The sequence below is a fragment of the Oncorhynchus mykiss genome, chromosome 5 (assembly GCF_013265735.2).
Source record: "Oncorhynchus mykiss isolate Arlee chromosome 5, USDA_OmykA_1.1, whole genome shotgun sequence".
Classification (NCBI taxonomy): Eukaryota; Metazoa; Chordata; class Actinopteri; order Salmoniformes; family Salmonidae; genus Oncorhynchus; species Oncorhynchus mykiss.
In genome coordinates, this window is record NC_048569.1 from 32815801 (window position 1) to 32837727 (window position 21927).

The 21927-nt window shown below is 41.4% G+C and overlaps 1 protein-coding gene across 4 annotated transcripts in view; it reads left to right on the forward strand.

Moving 5' to 3' along the window:
* The window catches only part of LOC110523629 (colorectal mutant cancer protein), a 121919-nt gene that overhangs the window by 53620 nt on the left and 46372 nt on the right, over window positions 1-21927 (forward strand). For all 4 annotated transcript variants that reach the window (XM_036977297.1, XM_036977298.1, XM_036977296.1 and 1 more), the window contains 4 exons: window positions 3198-3311; window positions 12827-12969; window positions 17262-17404; window positions 21316-21479. In XM_036977297.1, coding sequence (XP_036833192.1) covers window positions 3198-3311; window positions 12827-12969; window positions 17262-17404; window positions 21316-21479 — 564 coding nt within the window. The remainder of the gene's footprint in view (window positions 1-3197; window positions 3312-12826; window positions 12970-17261; window positions 17405-21315; window positions 21480-21927) is intronic.

Sequence of the window (21927 nt, forward strand, 5' to 3'; positions counted from 1 at the left end):
CATTCAATAACTCCATTTGAAGAACTGTCATTGAAATAGAGCAGTGGTCCCCAAACTTTTCTGAGCTGAGAGCATACATTGAAATAATGTGCTTTCTTTATTTTACTGGACTGATTCTGCTTGCATCTGATGGTCATTCTCTGCGGAGGGAGAGCATCAGAGGTTCTGCCTCTCACAGTCAGACCGTCCCTCAGCTCTCACCCCTCTGCAGATACTGAGCAAAAAGGGGACACCGTCTTTGAGCTGATGGCAAAACACCACATTATTTCTGCCTCATGCATTCATGTTGTTAGTCCTATGACCAGAGAAAGTGAAATATTCCTCGATATTAAAAAAACACATCCGCTAACAATAACAACACAATCCTATCGCTACAATTTGCTACTCATTCATTGAAGCTGCAGTGCTGGTTGCAGCGCAAGTGGAAGAGAGAATATCATGCTTTATAAAAGTATTGAATTAAGTGTTGACAGTGCTGAATAAAAACATGAACTCACTCATAACAGGACCTCTTGCTGTATTTGTTGAAAGTCTCTCTCTAGTCATGGTTTTAGACTTTTTGAAATCAAAGTATCAACTTTTCTGCACACTCCAGCAAACTGCAGGCAGACATGGTGATCTGAGCAATCCGATTGGCTAGCGGTAGGCCAATGGGTTCACTTGATTTGCTCTCCGGGCATGCAGAGTGGGCGTAGTTTTTACCCTGAGACACATAAAATGGTTCAAAATGGGAACACTTCGCCTACCCAGGGCACAAGGCAGCTGAAATAAGTGCACCTACTGCCAACAGCGTGAGACAGAAAAAATAAGGAATGCAAGGCTTTATCTTTGTTTTTATATCATTGTTTCGCGATCAACTTGGAATGACTTGGACCAGTCGATCGCAATCAACCATTTGATGACCATTGAAATAGAGTAAGAAGGTCAAGGCTACCCAGTCCTTTTCTCTCCTCATGGTGAATACCCAACACTGAGATCAAGGGTCGTGCTTGTGTACTGTATGGGGTCACTAATTACCTCTACTTCATACCTCTGCTGGCCTGCATTTCTGTCTGTCTTTCGTGTCATTTCCTCTTTCCACCGCTGATCTCTCTCCCGACTCTTATAGATTTTTTCCCCCAGGGTTCAGTGGTTTTGGATGCTCTTCTGATTGGATGTGGACCACGGGTTAGTTCTGGTGGTTGGCCCCTCCAGTTGAGTGAATGATGAAGATGACTGTTTAAACGATACATTGATTTATGTCATTGTCTCACTCATGTACTTATCGTGCAAGCCCTTTCATACAAACTACAGTGTTTTATTTAAATAAATATAATGGCCAATGCTGTGTATCTAATACCGAATTGATTTAGATTATACATTTTGTGAACAGTCACATAGCAATGTGCTTGCAGGTGCAAAGAGGCTCACTGTTCAGTATCAGGAGAAGATGTTTTACTATCCACTTCACCTGGATCTTCCCCACTGGATCTTCCCCACTGGATCTTCCCCACTGGATCTTCCCCACTGGATCTTCCCTACTGGATCTTCCCTACTGGATCTTCCCTACTGGATCTTCCCCACTGTATCTTCCCCACTGGATCTTCCCCACTGTATCTTCCCTACTGGATCTTCCCTACTGGATCTTCCCCACTGGATCTTCCCCACTGGATCTTCCCTCTATCTATGAAAAAAGGCCTTTAATAAACATCCCTTATTTGAAATGCTCCCTCCATCTCTCTCTCTGCTTGAGTGTTAAATGGTCCATTTGGAACAGTAGGTGAACCTTGTGGTCCATCTCTCTGATGTTTCCGGGTTTTTTTCACTTCCTGAGAGGATTCATTCAAAGCATTTATTCCGCTCAGGGCTCATCAGAGACGGCAGAGGAAACACACTATCGCTGGTTAATTCATTCAAATCGCTGCCGACGCAGCAATGTTCTATCCATAGTTATGGTGTTAAGAGTCCGTGTGTATGGAGTTCTTTGTATAGAGAAAATGCAGGTCAAGTGTGGGAAAAAAGATTCACCTTGAAGTTGTGTAAATGAATAACACTTTCCTTTTGTGCAACTGACTTTTCACCAAATATCTACTATTCAGGAGTTATTGTCAAAAGTACTGAGTCCAAAATATTCACCGTTTAATTATTGTAAGCCTGTTCTTTGAGTAGCCCTTTTGCTAAATAGTAGGTAGACACACACTTGGTGGGTCGCGGACAATTCTTACTGCCTTTTGGCTTGTGCTGATTGTGCTGTGGTCACTCGTTAGGCTTACAACATTGCTTTGTCTAGAGGTCCACAAGATAATTTGTTTTAGTTTGATATCCAAAAAATGTTGGAACCACTAGGCTATACTGCAAACTCAAGCAGTGAAAATACATCTTCAGGGGCTGGTTTGAGTTAGGTTAGCAGTAGAGGCTAATTGAAGAATCAGGATTGGATATATTTGGAAGTTGGTCTTTCTTCCCTTGAAAACCAAGTCAGCTCCCCTGTCTCGTTTGGAAAGGACTCTCCTTGCAGCTTAGTGGCATGCAGTCCCATGTGATGTGTCTGGACTTGGTCTCTGCTTAGTCACAACAGCTTTAGTTCCTCTGAGCGTTAAGCCTCCCCACTGCATGGCGAAACAGAAAGCTTGTCGCAGAGAAGATAGCACTCTTTTTCTTATCCCGCCTTTCCTAGAGTTTTCTGTTCTTCTGTTGCTATATGCTGAGTTAAGGGGTAAGAGCAGAGTTTCTGAATGCCCCTTGGCTTATATTTAGTTTGAGAGACTTTTCCATTGATATGAGAAAGCATGACTGTGCTGTTTAAAAAAAGAAGTTTAAGCCAAGGTAGTCCTCTCCTCTGTAACTAACTTAACCTGTACCATTTTAAAAACTTGGTCATATTTTTTTTGAAATGGAAGTTGCCTTTGGTATTAGGAAAGCATAGGGCTTAAAGCATGACTGTGAGCAGGTTACCTGACTAGAGGAGTGTGTATAGGACATTTGTGATCCCTCAGATAGTTGAACAGGCGTGTGTGTGTGAGACACCTCGGCCCACCCAAGTGACAAGTCTGCGTGATCCACATGCTAGTGTTAGCACTCTCTGTTCTGCTTTGGGCTTCAACCCTTCCCTAGAGTGTCTATGTGTGAGGACAAAGAAGTGCGTGTGCTCTGTACTCACTGAATCTGTTGTAACTTGGTGTGTGTTATGGTTGTAACACTCTCCCCTCTCTCTTTAGCTCCACCTGGCAGCCCTGGCCTCATTGAAGGGGGACGTGGTGGAGCTGAACAAGCGGCTGGTGCAGACGGAGAGAGAGCGAGAGATGCTGGAGAAGAGACTGGCCAAAGCGCAGGTACTCTACTCTATTGGGCCGTAGACAAATACTCAGTTTATTAGGTACACCACCTCGTTCACAAAAATGGATCGCTCCTACAGACAGTGAATCAGGTGGCCGTGGCTTGCTATATAAAGCAGGTAGACAGGCATCAAGACATTCAGTTACTGTTCAATTGAACGTTAGGATGGGAAAAACAAGTGACCTAAGTGACTCTGAGCATTGCACCAACAATTATACCATGCTCAGAGTTGCTTAGGTCACTTGTTTTTCCCATTCCAGTACCTCAGAAAGGGCCGGCCAATTGGGCTTTTCACACACGACAATGTCTAGGGTTTATCGAGAATGGTGCGACATACAAAAAACATCCAACATGAATGGCAAGAATCGTGGCAAGCGGGACACAAACAGGCAAATAACGGTGCGGTACAACAGTGGTGTAGAACAGCATCTTGGAATGCACAACTCGTCTATCTTTGTCACGGATGGGTTTTTGCAGCAGGTGAACACCCCGGGTTCCACTGATATCAGCTAAAAACAAGAACAAGCAGCTCCAGTGGGCATGCGATCACCAACACTGGACAATTGAGGAGTTGAAAAACATTGCTTGGTCCTGACGAATAGACTGGTCATTAGAAACACATGTCGATTTCAGAATTTTGAGTAGGTTCTGAGGATGTGGATATACAGTGGGGCAAAAAAGTAGTCCTGGTCCTTTGCAGAAAAACAGCCCCAAAGCATGATGTTTCCACCCCCATGCTTCACAGTAGGTATGGTGTTCTTTGGATGCAACTCAGCATTCTTTGTCCTCCAAACACGACGAGTTGAGTTTTTACCAAAAAGTTATATTTTGGTTTCATCTGACCATATGACATTCTCCCAATCTTCTTCTGGATCATCCAAATGCTCACTAGCAAACTTCAGACGGGCCTGGACATGTACTGTCTGAAGCAGGGGGACACGTCTGGCACTGCAGGATTTGAGTCCCTGGCGGCGTAGTGTGTTACTGATGGTAGGCTTTGTTACCCAGCTCTCGGCAGATCATTCACTAGGTCCCCCCCCGTGTGGTTCTGGGATTTTTGCTCACCGTTCTTGTGATCATTTTGACCCCACGGGGTGAGATCTTGCGTGGAGCCCCAGATCGAGGGAGATTATCATTGGTCTTGTATGTCTTCCATTTCCTAATAATTGCTCCCACAGTTGATTTCTTCAAACCAAGCTGCTTACCTATTGCAGATTTAGTCTTCCCAGCCTGGTGCAGGCCTACAATTTTGTTTCTGGTGTCCTTTGACAGCTTTTTGGTCTTGGCCATAGTGGAGTTTGGAGTGTGACTGTTTGAGGTTGTGGACAGGTGTCTTTTATACTGATAACAAGTTCAAACAGGTGCCATTAATACAGGTAATGAGTGGAGGACAGAGGAGCCTCTTAAAGAAGAAGTTACAGGTCTGTGAGAGCCAGAAATCTTGCTTGTTACCTACAAACCAAATACTTATTTTCCACCATAATTTGCAAATAAATTAATAAAAAATCCTACAATGTGATTTTCTGGATTTTTTTTCTCATTTTGTCTGTCATAGTTGAAGTGTACCTATGATGAGAATTACAGGCCTCTCTCGTCTTTTTAAGTGGGAGAACTTGCACAGTTGGTGGCTGACTAAACTTTTTTGCCCCACTGTATGCTGTTCTCGGTGCTCACCCCAAAAATACAACAATTATGGCACAGCACTGGGCTCCAACTCACGGCGCTTAGACCAGTTCACAATTGTCTATCAAGCAAGGAGACTACTTGAAGATACGAAATGGAAACAACAGATTTGATTTGATTTAGTTTTATGCTTTGCCGAAACCATAGCCCTAACCTTAACCACTCAGAATTAATACCTAACTTAACTTTTTGAGTTGTTTCTGTTTTAACCCTGTAACCATGTGGAATTAACACTGTAACCATGTGAAATTAACACTAACCATGTGAAATTAACCCTGTAACCATGTAGAATTAACACTAACCATGTGAAATTAACCCTGTAACCATGTGGAATTAACACTAACCATGTGATATTAACCCTGTAACCATGTGGAATTAACACTAACCATGTGATATTAACCAGGTAACCATGTGGAATTAACACTAACCATGTGATATTAACCAGGTAACCATGTGGAATTAACACTAACCATGTGATATTAACCAGGTAACCATGTGGAATTAACACTAACCATGTGATATTAACCAGGTAACCATGTGGAATTAACACTAACCATGTGATATTAACCAGGTAACCATGTGGAATTAACACTAACCATGTGATATTAACCAGGTAACCATGTGAAATTAACACTAACCATGTGGAATTAACACTAACCATGTGATATTAACCAGGTAACCATGTGGAATTAACACTAACCATGTGATATTAACCAGGTAACCATGTGGAATTAACACTAACCATGTGATATTAACCAGGTAACCATGTGAAATTAACACTAACCATGTGGAATTAACACTAACCATGTGATATTAACCAGGTAACCATGTGGAATTAACACTAACCATGTGTTATTAACCAGGTAACCATGTGAAATTAACACTAACCATGTGATATTAACCAGGTAACCATGTGGAATTAACACTAACCATGTGATATTAACCAGGTAACCATGTGGAATTAACACTAACCATGTGATATTAACCAGGTAACCATGTGGAATTAACACTAACCATGTGATATTAACCAGGTAACCATGTGGAATTAACACTAACCATGTGATATTAACCAGGTAACCATGTGGAATTAACACTAACCATGTGATATTAACCAGGTAACCATGTGGAATTAACACTAACCATGTGATATTAACCAGGTAACCATGTGGAATTAACACTAACCATGTGATATTAACCAGGTAACCATGTGGAATTAACACTAACCATGTGATATTAACCAGGTAACCATGTGGAATTAACACTAACCATGTGATATTAACCAGGTAACCATGTGGAATTAACACTAACCATGTGATATTAACCAGGTAACCATGTGGAATTAACACTAACCATGTGATATTAACCAGGTAACCATGTGGAATTAACACTAACCATGTGATATTAACCAGGTAACCATGTGGAATTAACACTAACCATGTGATATTAACCAGGTAACCATGTGGAATTAACACTAACCATGTGATATTAACCAGGTAACCATGTGGAATTAACACTAACCATGTGATATTAACCAGGTAACCATGTGGAATTAACACTAACCATGTGATATTAACCAGGTAACCATGTGGAATTAACACTAACCATGTGATATTAACCAGGTAACCATGTGGAATTAACACTAACCATGTGATATTAACCAGGTAACCATGTGGAATTAACACTAACCATGTGATATTAACCAGGTAACCATGTGGAATTAACACTAACCATGTGATATTGACCAGGTAACCATGTGGAATTAACACTAACCATGTGATATTAACCAGGTAACCATGTGGAATTAACACTAACCATGTGATATTAACCAGGTAACCATGTGGAATTAACACTAACCATGTGATATTAACCAGGTAACCATGTGGAATTAACACTAACCATGTGATATTAACCAGGTAACCATGTGGAATTAACACTAACCATGTGATATTAACCAGGTAACCATGTGGAATTAACCCTGTAACCATGTGGAATTAACACTAACCATGTGATATTAACCAGGTAACCATGTGGAATTAACACTAACCATGTGATATTAACCCTGTAATCATGTGGAATTAACACTAACCATGTGATATTAACCAGGTAACCATGTGGAATTAACACTAACCATGTGATATTAACCCTGTAACCATGTGGAATTAACACTAACCATGTGATATTAACCAGGTAACCATGTGGAATTAACACTAACCATGTGATATTAACCCTGTAACCATGTGGAATTAACACTAACCATGTGATATTAACCAGGTAACCATGTGGAATTAACACTAACCATGTGATATTAACCAGGTAACCATGTGGAATTAACACTAACCATGTGATATTAACCAGGTAACCATGTGGAATTAACACTAACCATGTGATATTAACCAGGTAACCATGTGGAATTAACACTAACCATGTGATATTAACCAGGTAACCATGTGGAATTAACTAGGTAACCATGTGGAATTAACCAGGTAACCATGTGGAATTAACCAGGTAACCATGTGGAATTAACACTAACCATGTGATATTAACCAGGTAACCATGTGGAATTAACACTAACCATGTGATATTAACCAGGTAACCATGTGGAATTAACACTAACCATGTGATATTAACCAGGTAACCATGTGGAATTAACACTAACCATGTGATATTAACCAGGTAACCATGTGGAATTAACACTAACCATGTGATATTAACCAGGTAACCATGTGGAATTAACACTAACCATGTGATATTAACCAGGTAACCATGTGGAATTAACACTAACCATGTGATATTAACCCTGTAACCATGTGGAATTAACACTAACCATGTGATATTAACCAGGTAACCATGTGGAATTAACACTAACCATGTGATATTAACCAGGTAACCATGTGGAATTAACACTAACCATGTGATATTAACCCTGTAACCATGTGGAATTAACACTAACCATGTGATATTAACCAGGTAACAATGTGGAATTAACACTAACCATGTGATATTAACCAGGTAACCATGTGGAATTAACACTAACCATGTGATATTAACCAGGTAACCATGTGGAATTAACACTAACCATGTGATATTAACCAGGTAACCATGTGGAATTAACACTAACCATGTGAAATTAACCAGGTAACCATGTGGAATTAACACTAACCATGTGATATTAACCAGGTAACCATGTGGAATTAACCCTGTAACCATGTGGAATTAATGGGTCCAAAATCAACGTTCATCCAATTACATCAAATCCCAAAGTGAAGTTAAAAGATCAAGTTGCTGACGAATCCCGGTTCCTGTTGTGTCATGGTGATTGCAGAGTCAGGATTTGGTGTAAGCAGCATGAGTCCATTGCCCCATCCTGCCTAGTGTCAACGGTACAGGCTGGTGGTGGTGGTGTAATGGTGTGGGAAATGTTTTCCTGGCACACGTTAGGTCCCTTGATACCAATTGAGCAACGTTTACATTCCCCAAATGTTGTTCTGGAGGCAAAGGAGGGTCTGAACCGGTACTAGATGGGTGTACCTAATAAACTGGGCACTGAATGTATATTCACATAGACTCATGTTCATCATTGTATTGGACACTCACTTAGCTAAGCTACCCATTCAAAGTACCATTCCCAGAACATTGGTGTAATGCAGTGGTTACTGCCACCACTCCATTTATAAATTACAAATCTTAATAATAATTCTGTCTACAAGCCAGCTGCAGTGGATCTCTCATGACCCATAATTGGAAAAAACACTGTAAATAGTTCCTCTTTTCTGCACCTGAGGATTAGACCTCTGGTATGGAAACTTTCTTTTATAGGGTTATCTTTGCATAATAACTCAAACTGCTAAATAATGTTTTATTTGTTTAACCTTTATTTAACTAGGCAAGTCAGTTAAGAACAAATTATTATTTACAATGAAGGCCTACCCCGGCCAAACCCTCCCCTAACTCGAACGACGCTGGGACAATTGTGTGCCATCAAATGGGACTCCCGATCATGGCCGGTTGTGATACAGCCTGGGATCAAACCCGGGTCTGTCGTGACGCCTCTTGCGATGCAGTGCCATAGACCGCTGCGCCACTCGGTCCCCCAATGATGGATATTAAAGAACTACAGTAGAAATCTGAACTGGAATAGAATATCCTGAAGAATATCCTGAAGAATATCCTGGAATAGCTGACATTGCACACAGGCATTTGAATTGAATGGCTCATCTATTACAATGCGTCTGGATATCCTCCCCTCTTCCCCCAAAACACCCAGTCCATATGCTCCAATCAGAGTACATAGAGAAGAGGTGCAGAATGCTGATAATTTTTTTGTTGTCACTATCATCCTAGCATGCTCGAAATTACCTACTTTCTTTTCAGCTGTCGGTTATCACCTTCCCATAACATTACATTGTCTTCAGTGTAATGTTATTGTCCCAGTGACAGTGATTCTCTGTGACCTTGGGTGTGTATTAGAGGAGTAGGAGGATTTAATTCCAGCTCTGGTTCTCTGGATACCTGCTCTCATACAGTGATGAGAGACTGGAAGCTTTACTTTTTTAAATAAAGAGCAAATAGATTTTGGGATTATTTGGCATGAAGCAACACACCCCATATGTCACTGGAACCAGGAACGTCAGTAATCATGCCAACTGCTCAGCTTCGATCTGCTTTGTAGTTTTCCCGGTCCCAGTGTTTGGCACGGTCTCTCTCAGAGGATGGCGTTTTGGGCTTGCTTGGTGTGTGCGAGAACGAGAAAGGGGGAGAATGCTTGTTTATGGAGAGAATTATTGGGTGTTTATGCATGTGTGTAATGGAGCGAGTGTGATAGAGGGAGAGAAATAGAGAGACAGATTGTGTGAGTACCTGTTCTATAAATGCCCTGGCCCCTTTCCCTCTGGACCTAGAAACAGACGCTGCTTCAAAGAGCTGTGGAATACCTCTGGTGGCAGCTGAATCAGCTATGGGTATTTACCTAGTGGCGGCGGCTGTAAACAATATCTGGTACTATTATTTGTGTAAAATATTAATGCTGGAAACATTAGTTTTTTATTCTAGTTTCCCATCAGTTCCACTGGAGTTAGATGAAGAGGGATAGACCATTCATTTTAAGATAAAGAAATGGCTTGGAATATACTTGCACTTGCCATTGTTGTTAGATTCCATTGTGATTAGGGTTGGGCGGTATCACCATTTTCTTATCGTCATTACTGTCCTTCTCGCATCCCGGTTTAGTACATAAGGGTCGCCAAAAAGCATCTGGGTGTCTATTACCAGAATGCTAACAAAATTAGAACAAGTAATAACGAATTTCCATGGAAGCTGCTAGCTAAATATGCTAATGAGCACAAACGTAAATAAACTAATTGCAAAGACTGGCAGTCCAGCTCATAAAGTTATACATATATAGGTAGGAGCTACCGAATGTCATTTTTGGTGAGTTTGGACATTTACAAGCGAATGTGAATGAGAGACAGAGGAGAAAAAAACGCAAGGAAATCAAGATAGCAGTGGCAGCTGTACAGATTTCTCAAACTCTGCAGAAAGCTTAACACTCTGATGCCCCGTCTCAAGATGAACTTTAAGCAAAACATTAGGAAATGTAGCTGGCTACATTCTTTCTATGATAATCATTAGAAATATGGCCATGTATTGTTTTTCAGTGTGAGCTCATGTACTTTTTTGGCTGCCAGACAAATAGCGTTGCACTTCTGTTGTCATCTGCTGAAAATGAAGCTATTTTCTGCCGAATGTGCTGCACAAATGTTTTCTGTGAAGGAAAACTATAGTTGCATGTCCCTGATCACTCTATTGAAGCAACAAAAAAACACTGTTGGCTCTATGCGACCCTTGTTGATTGTTATTTACAAATCAACACACTGTGTGACATGACAATGGCTGACTGGAAGCTGCTCTTTGTCACTGCAGCTCTCCCTGGGGCAAGGGAGCTAAACCACTCAGCTCTTCTAATTGTCACCGCTGGCCAGTTGACTGGTGGACTCCTGACTCAACACATAGGATAACACACAGACACATTGGGGCTCTGTCTCTGCGTGGGGACTCTGATGGCTGTGTCAGCCTGAGGCTCATATCTCGTCACCTGAACCCCTGACCTTTCATACACAGATGTTTTTGTTTAGGGTGAAGTATACCCCTGACTCCTGACTACCCGATCTATTGACCTATGACTCCCACTCTCAGAATCCCGGGGCTGAGACTTATTCAATGGGGCTCTAGTTTCGAAGGTCGCAGAACGATTCCACACGACCTCATGTTTCTCATGACAGAGGTTTGTCTTTTCATCATGTAATTCTATGACATGTTTCACATTCTTTTGGCAGTGTAATGTCTGTATACAAAAACATAGGAATTATTTTCATGACGTTAAACCTTTGTGAATAAGTCCATAGTACTTGTATGGGACCGCTTCAAATCAAATAAAAGTCTATTTGTCACATGCGTCGAATACAACAGACCTTACTGTGAAACTCTTACTTACAAGCCCTTAACCAACAATACACTTTTAAGAAAATACCTGTCAAAAAAAAAATTACAAATAAAAGTAACAAATAATTAAAGAGCAGCAGTAAAATAACAATAGCGGGGGTACCGGTACAGAGTCAATGTGCAGGGGCACCAGTTAGTCGAGGTAATTGAGGTAATATGTACATGTAGGTAGAGTTATTAAAGTGACTATGCATAGATAATAACAGAGAGTAGCAGCGATGTAAAAGAGGGGGTGAAATGCAAATAGTCTGGGTAGCCATTTGATTAGATGTTCAGGAGTCTTATGGCTTGTGGGTAGAAGCTGTTAAGAAGCCTCTTGGACCTAGACTTGGCGCTCCGGTACCGCTTCCCGTGCGGTAGCAGGGAGAACAGTTTAATGACTATGGTGGCTGGAGTCTTGGACAATTTTTAGGGCCTTCCTTTTCAGTCTTTTCAGTCTCCTGAGGGGGAATAGGTTTTGTCGTGCCCTCTTCTTGTCTGTCTTGGTGTGCTTGGACCATGCTAGTTTGTTGGTCATGTGGACACCAAGGAACTTGAAGCTCTCAACCTGCTCCACTGCAGCCCTGTAGTCCACAATCGTCTCCTTTGTCTTGTAGTCGTTTTAGTGCTTGATTAATGTCAAATTGTATAAAGCACTAGGCAGACCCCTCTTTGTCTTTGTTTTATTTTCATGTCCAACCTCCGACGCAGGCCAGGAAAGGTCATTCTGAGGTCATTCTAGGAAGCATAGTATGACACACGCTCAAGCCAGATCTCTCACACACACACTCACTCTCACACACACACTCACTCTCACACACACACACACACACACACACACACACACACACCTCTTCTCCCCCTTCACTTGTAATATAGCTGAGTGGAAAGCCGATACCCTTCCCTCTCTCCCAGCCTCTGAGCTCCATGTAGACAATCCCCAGAAAAGCCCTTAGGCCTGACCTTGTACACAACGGTGCAGTGTGTGTGTGTGCGTGCGTGCGTGCATTTGTACGCCAGAGACAAAAATCTGGCAACCCAGCAGAGAATTTCCTCTGGATTTATTCCCATTCCAAATTACACGCGACTGTGTAGAAAGATACCTTTTGTTGAAATGCCATTCTCCACACTCCACGCATTGAATGGGCGTCATTGTTATGGGTTTTGAATGGTGGCTTTTTACAGTAACATGATTCAATCTCTAAATTGTGATGTCAGTTAAGAAATGTTAGATGTTTTTAGATTGCATTCCTTTCAAAATTCCCAAATAACAGAATAGGTCGCCTCTCAGATATCAAGGCATTAGCTCAGTGGGATAACACGGTTAATGTGTATGCGTGTGTTTTGCCAGTGTGAGCAGTCCTATCTGATGCGGGAGCATGAGGACGTTCAGGAGCGGACCACCCTACGATACGAGGAGAGGATCACAGAGCTGCACAGCATCATCGCTGAGCTCAACAAGAAGATAGACGTGCTACAGGGCTCTACCATCAGGTGGGTGGTAGACACAAATGCACACTCACACACACAAGCAGACACATACATGCGCACATAGGGTATGCAGGCTAGGGTTGGGCGATATGGCCTAAAAATCATATCTCTATTTTTTTCAAACTTAAGGGCAGTTCAATTAAAAAGTATATATATTTTTTCTCTAAATAAGCTTTGTTGTACGTTTAAATGTCAAATACACTGTATTTCAAAGAGTCAGCAATAATCTAATGAATTCAAGGCTTGTGAAATTATACCTAGGCTAAATATAAGCCTTCCACATTCATAAGACCAACTAATAATTCAATGTTATTAAAATAGTTTAACCTGTTTTTTTGTTGTTGCAATAATCACTCATCTGGCTTTCACGTCTGTCTATGAAAATGCCCTATTTTGTTACCAATTTAACTAGAACCATGCGTAATGCACATTCACAAGTAATGACTAACTTATTGTAGCAGGTATTATAGAAAATTAGCACAGGTCTCATAAACAATCTCTCAAGCCTAACGTGCCAGTGAGTAGCCAGCTAATCTGTATATTTCAAGTTTAGCCAACTTGGATCTATGTGTTAGCTAACAAGTTAGAACAGTTGAATTGTTATGAACACACTCTTCTGTCCATCTCCAACTGTTTGAACACCATGCTAGCCTGTCCACTTTGTTCAGATGTTAAAATCAAGTGGCCTGCCTTATTTCTCAGACTGAGAATGAGTTGCCAATTCCTTATCTAAGTGTGTTTTATGCTTATTGCACATTTAAAACACAGACCAGACAGCTAGTATAACAGTCTTTAGCTAAAATGCTGCTTGCGATATGTGGTACCCCAATGCTGCGCACGACAAACTGAGCATTCATTTTCCAGAATCAATGTTCATTGATACTCTCGTTTTAGTAGTCTGCTCTGCACACAACTACATGAGTAGTTGAGACTTAAAAATGGTATCGTTAGAAAAGGTAACTTCTCTATTACAGTAAAATAATGTCTCAATGTGTTTCGGTGTCCATGTGGACCAAACCTCAAACGCAAATAGCGAGTTGAAACTGCTTGTCAGAAAGCTTGTCAGAACTCTCAACTTTGTTAATGTGAGGGGGGGACGGTGTGTGTGTGTGTGTGTGTGTGTGTGTGTGTGTGTGTGTGTGTGTGTGTGTGTGTGTGTGTGTGTGTGTGTGTGTGTGTGTGTGTGTGTGTGTGTGTGTGTGTGTGTGTGTGAACCATAGAGGAAGAGGTGAAGTGAGAGGTTTCACTCTGGTTAAAATCTGTCCAAAATAAGGCCAATGGGTTTATGTTGGACCTAAGCTTTTTGCCTGCCTACCCGCCTTTGGGACAGCGACTTCCATTGTTAGGGCGGAGACCTGCAACACGGATCTCTGGTGTAAATGGGATGGTGCACAGAGGAGCAAAGGAGACGAGACCAAATATACAACATGAGAACAAGCGGACATAAACGCTCAAAATAACAGGCATTTGGAATATTGTGCAAAAACATATACATTCAAATTAATCAAATGAATTGAATATATCGCCCAGCCCTAATGCAACACACACACACACACCACCTCTGCTCTCAATCCCCTTAGGTACCCTAATGCAACACACACACACACCACCTCCGCCCTCAATTCCCTTAGGTACCCTAAAGGTGCCTCCCTTTGATTGGAATCCCTTTTTCGTACCCTGTCGTATAACTCTCTTCCTCCGTTGTTTACTTACTGTAGTGAAATCAAAATGGCAGCATTTGCGTCAGAGGCCTCCTAAATGTTTGTTTTCCTAGCTCAAGTGCCCTCTCCAGCCCTCTCCATAGGTGCTCAGCACACCGGAACAAACTCCTCTGACATAACAGGCATGGTTTTGAGTGCTAAGCAGGAACATTAACCAAACAATTCATTAGAATGAACTCAAGCATGGCAATCCCCCAAAATTCCTCCATCTCCAAAATGTGTACTGGTTTTTGATTAGGTTCATTATAAAGTCTGTTTTCTTTCATGCTCTGGTCATTTGTGTGTGTATGTGTTTGCATAAACTGTGCCATACCAATTCAGTGTATCCTGCGACATGAACAGAACAGCACATACGTCTGTGAGTCAGTACTTTCTATTTGCCGACCTTGTGAGAACTCTGCGACGTGAATTTACTGCCTGGCTATTTATTTCACAGATGTACAATAAAGATTGTATCAAATCAATGAAATGCAGTCAAACGACCCTATAATTCAGATCTACTGCCAGGACTTGACATATCAATGTTTGGTGGTAGCAGCAGTGAGGTTGTCTGTGTAGTACTACTTTCACCAATAGAGTTTATTATTTCAATATCACATGCATACGGAATATTCACATAGTCCTATATGCTTGTGCATATATTTAAATACTAATGCCGAGAAGTTCATCTGAAGCACGTTCTGTACATATGCGCGCACACACACACATACAGTATTCACACCCCTGATTTATTCCACATTTTGTTGTTTCATCCTGAATTCAAAATTGAAATATATATATTTTTTTTTAAACCCATCAACACACAATACCCCATAATGACAAAGTGAAAGCATGTTTTTAATTTATTGAAAGTGAAATATCAAATTTACAATACAGTAGGTATTCAAACCTCTGAGTCAGTACTTTGTAGGAGCACCTTTTGGCAGCAATTACAGCTGTGATTCTTTCTGGGTAAGTCTCTAAGAGTTCCACACCAGTATTGTGCAACATTTGCCCATTATTCTTTTTTCAATTATTTAAGCTCTGTCAAATTGGTTGTTGATCATTGCTAGACAACCATTTTCTCAGGTCTATGCCATAGATTGAAGTCAAATCTGTAACTCGGCCACTTAGGAACGTAAGCATCTCCAGTGTAGATTTGGCCTTGTGTTTTAGGTTATTGTCCTGCTGAAAGGTGAATTAATCTCCCAGTGTCTGGTGGAAAGCAGACTGAACCAGGTTCTCCTCTAGGTTTTTGCCTGTGCTTAGCTCCATTCCGTTTCTTTTTTTATTTAACAACTTTCAGTCCTTAATGATTACAAGCAGACCTATAACATGATGGAGCCACCACTATGCTTGAAAATATGGTACTCTGAGAGTGGTACTCAGTAATGTGTTGTATTGGATTTGCCCCAAATATAAAACTTTGTATTCAGGACTAAAAGTTATATTCCACTTTTTTTTTGTAGTATTACTTTATTGCCTTGTTTAAAACAGGATGCATGTTTTGGAGTATTTTTATTCTGTACAGGCGTCCTTGTTTTCACTCTGTCAATTAAGTTAGGTATGTGTGGGGTACAGAGATGAGGTAGTCATTCAAAAATGATTTTAACCACTAGTCCATGCAACTTATTATGTGACTTGTTAACCACATTTTTTACTCTAACTTATTTAGGCTTGCCATAACAAAGGGGTTGAATACTTGTTGACTCGAGACATTTCAGATTTTTCAGCATTTTTATTAATATGTAAACATTCCTAAAAACATAATTCTACGTTGACATTATGGGGTATTGTGTGTAGGCCAGTGACACAATCTCAATTGTAATGAATTTTAATCAATTCAAGCTGTAACACAACAAAATGTGGAAAGAGTCAAGGGGTGTGAATACTTTCTGAAGGCACTACGTGCGGTATAGGGTCACTCAGCTTGCATTTCACATGGAAAATGTCCATATTTGAAAAGGACAAATTCTCACAACCGGTATATACTGTATGAGAGGTATATATTTCCATATTTAATAATGCATAGCTAATCACATGAAATGGCTGTATATTGCCATTTTACAGATGAACTAATGTTAAGCCTACAGTATATAGGTTGCATCTCAGATGGGTCAAAGAGACATCTAAAGGTTCTCTCAGGTCATTTTTTCCAGATATTAACCATGTTAACTATATTCAAAGCTTTTAGGATTCACGGTTACTGTGTCTGCTATTATTAGATGAATAGCTCATACCCTACAAAACAAAAAGATCTGTAATTTCTTCTTCTAGATTCTGTACACCATCATCTGTTGTGTGTGTGTGTGTGTGTGTGTGTGTGTGTGTGTGTGTGTGTGTGTGTGTGTGTGTGTGTGTGTGTGTGTGTGTGTGGTCATGAAAACAACATTGAAGTAAAAAACTGGAACTTGTAAGAATTTCTTATTTTGAAAATATGTGTGAGTCATACCCGTCTTGTTGCCAGATCTGTTTATGCTTTAGCCGATGCCATTTGCCATGACAGCGTTATCCAAGCACAAACATATCTGGCAACAAGGCTACATATCTGTTGGACCTAACTCAGACATAACTTTGTGACCCTCTGTCCCCCAGGGAGGAGGATGAGTTTTCGGAGCTGCGTTCGGAGCTCAGCCACAGCCAGCAGGAGATCAATGAGGACGGACACAGCCTGGACCAGGACGGGGCGTCCGTCTCACTGCCTGAAAACCACTCCACCCTGGTGACCGCCGACATGGGTAAGGAAGGACCCAATGTGCCTGTCCTGCTTGACTGTATATCAAGTTAAAACTTCTTACGGTTGCAATCCCGTTAACGGGATCGATATGACAACAGCCAGTGAAAGTGCAGGGCGCCAAATTCAAAACAACTGAAATCTCATAATTAAAATTCCTCAAACATACATATACCGTTTTGAAGGTAATCTTGTTGTTAATCCCACCACAGTTTCCGATTTCAAATAGGCTTTACAACGAAAGCACCACAAACGATTGTTAGGTCACCACCGACACAGAAAAACACAGCCATTTTTCCAGCCAAAGAGAGGAGTCACAAAAAGCACAAAAAGAGATAAAATTCATCACTAACCTTTGATGATCTTCATCAGATGACACTCATAGGACTTCATGTTACACAATACATGTATGTTTTGTTTGATAAAGTTCGTATTTATATTTGAAAAATCTCATTATGCATTGGCGAGTTACGTTCACTAGTTCCAAAAACATCCAGTGATATTCCAGAGAGCCACATCATTTTACAGAAATACTCATTATAAATGTCGATGAAAATACAATTGTTAGACATGGAAATATAGGTATACCTCTCCTTTGTGCCACCGCTGTATCAGACTTCAAAACAACTTTACGGAAAAAGCAAACCATGCAATAATCTGAGAACAGCACACAGGAAAAAAATATATATCCGCCATGTTGTAGTCAACAGAAATCAGAAATAACATTATAAATATTCCCTTACCTTTGATGATCTTCATCAGAATGTACTCCCAGGAATCCTAGTTCCACAATAAATGTTTGATTTGTTCGATAATGTCCATTATTTATGTCCAAGTAGCTACTTTTGTTAGGGCGTTTAGTACACAAATCCAAACGCTCGTGCAGGTCCAGCCAAATGTTGGACAAAAACTTCAAAAAGTTATATTACAGGTCATAGAAACATTTCAAACTTCATTTCATCCGGCCCCACATCACAGTAGAAGCCTCATTCAAGTTTCTAAAGACGGTTGACATCTAGTGGAAGCCTTAGGAAGTGCAACATAACCAATATCCCACTGTGTATTCAATAGGGGCTGGGTTGAAAATCAACCAACCTCAGATTTCCCACTTCCTGTTTGGATTTCTTCTCAGGTTTTTGCCTGCCATATGAGTTCTGTTATACTCACAGACATCATTCAAACATTTTTAGAAACTTCAGATTGTTTTCTATCCAATACTAATAATAATATGCATATATTAGCAACTGGGACTGAGGAGCAGGCCGTTTACTCTGGGCACCTTTCATCCAAGCTACTCAATACTGCCCCTGCAGCCATAAGAAGTTAAGCTAAACCCATGTACAATCAACTCCTGATAACGGCACGTTACTTAAGTGCAAACTCTGTTTAAGAGCAGTGAAATTCACCCAGACCCGATTGCATTCTTTTGACTTGCTCCAAATATCTTCATACTCCGTTTTAGTGGACACATTCACAACAGTCCCAAGCCATTGCATTGATCAGGAGTTGGTTCTACACAACCAGTAGAATTAATGCACATACAAAAGTATGTGGACAACCCTTCAAATTAGTGGATTCTGCTATTTCAGCCACACCCATTGCTGACGTGTATAAAATTGAGCACACAGCCATGCAATCTCAGTAGACAAACATTAGCAGCAGAATGGCCTTACTGAAGAGCTCAGTGTCTTTCCATGTGGCACCGTCGTACAGGTCAGACTTTCCAACAAGTCAGTTAATTTAATTTCTCCCCTGCTAGAGCTATGCTAGAGCTACCCCGGTGACCTGTAAGTGCTATTTTTGTGAAGTGGAAACAACTAGGAGCAACAACTGCTCAGCCGCGAAGTGGTAGGCCAAGTGCTAAAAATCGTCTGTCCTCGGTTGCAACTCTCATTACCAAGTTCCAAACTGTCTCTGGAAGCAACGTCAGCACAAGAACTGTTCGTCAGGAGCTTCATGAAATGGGTTTCCATGGCCGAGCAGCCGCACGCAAGCCTATGTTCACCATGCACAATGCCAAGCGTCGGCTGGAGTGGTGTAAAGATTGCCGCCATTGGACTCTGGATCAGTGGAAACGAGTACTCTGGAGTGATGAATCACGCTTCACCATCTGCCAGTCCGACTGACGAATCAGGGTTTGGAGGATGCCATGTAGTGTATATACTCTCACTGATCAACTGCTTTGTTCCCTATCTGTGTATGTCCTCCCTTGATGGATGGCCTGTTACAAACCAGTGGCTATAGGGTTGATGGCACACAATACACATTTATAGGCTTCTACAGGAGCAGTTATGTGTGTGTACATGTGTGTCTCTGACAGAGTGAGTGTGTGTGTATGTGTGTGTTTGTGCACTCTCCCACAATGTACAATTGATTCAGCACTCTGCTAAATCAATTTTCCACTGTGGGGGAGTGCACAAACACACTGTTGGGTCTGTAACAGAACAATTTCCCCCAAACAACACTGCACTGCACGGCAGTTCCTTCAAGATGCTATTAATAGTCCCCTCTATCAGTGGTGCTGAGAGCACCCAGCAATCAGTTGTCAACGGTAAAGAGCTTCATCGGTTTTTCTTATTCATCATCCTCAACGTTTAGCAGAGCGCTAGAAGAAAAACATATTTCAATCTTCGCAGTCCTTCGTCCCTGGCTGTAGCCGTGGCAATCTTATCCCCACACGAACAGGATTTCACCAGTCAGGAAATTGTTTAGGAAACAAATTCAAGTTTTGTTCATCTTCACATTCCTTCGCACTGTGCTAATTGCATTTGCATTGTTGGCAGAATCTGCACTTAAGGGGGGCACTTGGGGAAATACATCCGCCACTCTCCACATTTTAATTTCCCACACAATGTACCCAGGCTCTGTTTGGTCTTGGACAATAATAATCATCATCATCTTCATTATTATTTTGGATGCAATATGGAAGCAGATGCTAACCATTGACATGCATGTCTTTGCTGCTTTGCAGGGATTGTAGTAATATGCTAATTGAAATGAGTTTCCGATGAGCTCATTTGATTACCTCTGGAGATAAGAAGTTGAGAGTGAATAGTGAATAGGGAACGGAAGCTCTGAAAGTGATGATGACGCTTTGGTTGGAGCTAGTTACTTGTCTTGCAACCCCAGGGTTGTGGGTTTGATTCCCGCAGGTCTTAACTGTAGGTTAATGTACGGAATGACAATATTGTCATAATATATCATAAAAAAGAGTGGTCCTGTTTGTATCTTCATCACTGTTGTCTTTCTCTCAGATAGTTATGTGGTGTGTGTTGTGCTCTAAGCAGAAGATGTGTGTGATGTGTTTTACTAGCCTGCAGCATTCCTCCAGTCAGCCTCAGGCATTCAGTTAAACCATTAAGCACATGGCCGGTTATTAGTATGTCACTAGTTTTCTTTCTTTCTTTTATTTGACCTTTATTAAACTAGGCAAGTCAGTTTTAGGACAAAATTCTTATTTTCAATGATGGCCTAGGAACACTGGGTTAACTGCCTTGTTTAGGGGCAGAACAACAGATTTTTACCTTGTCGGCTCAGGGATTCGATCTTGCAAACTTTCGGTTACCAGTCCAATGCTCTAACCACTAGGCTACCTGCCGACTAGTACACAATACATCATCACTATGCTGCTATGCTAACAAGGTCACCTTACCCATGCAGACTACCGTAGTTGTGTTGTTCTTTGCACATTGGGATTTTAACTATTTTCTCCTAGGTCTGTGTATCTGGCTCTAGCCCTATTATTTCTCCCGGTATCAGGCACACTGGCATTCATTCATCTGATACCAGATTAGTTTATTTGACCCTGGGCTTCCTTGTTATAGACTACTGCAGTGACCTCAACTCTGTTTGTAAACATTGATCTGTTCCTAGACCAGTTACATCTGACCCCGGCCCTGTGTTTTCTCCGTGTAGACAACTGCAGTGACCTGAACTCGGAGCTGCAGCGGGTTCTGACGGGGCTGGAGAGCGTTCTGTGTGGGAGAAAGAAGAGCACATGCAGCCTGTCTGTGGCCGAGGTGGACCGCCAGATAGAGCAGCTGACCACCGCCAGCGAACACTGTGACCTCGCCATCAAGGTAAGACACCAGGAAATGACTTGCTGCGAAGACTGAGACCCGTTCTAGAAAATCCATTTCCTTCCTCATTATAAACACAATTAATTGGGAGTTAACAGTAAAGGATGATAAAGAGTGGACAGAGTGAGAAAAAAACAACATGCAGGATAGATGAATATAGGTGAACCCAATACTGGTGTGCAAATCTCTCCTATCAGATGCATTCAAAGGCACTGTAAATAAAAGAGAGTGAGATTAGTTATAATAACACACACTGTCATATGATGTTGAACTGTCCTGCTGGAAAACCTGAGCCACTTCCAGTAATCAGTCAGTAGGGGTCCTGGGGTGACCCTGGGTTGGACCCAGCAGTAACCAACCGCCTGTTTCAGCCTGGGGGCCGGGGCCTGTGTGAGTCAGACTGATGTCAACCTAATGTCTGACTGATGGGGGCGTGATGGTGGTCCCC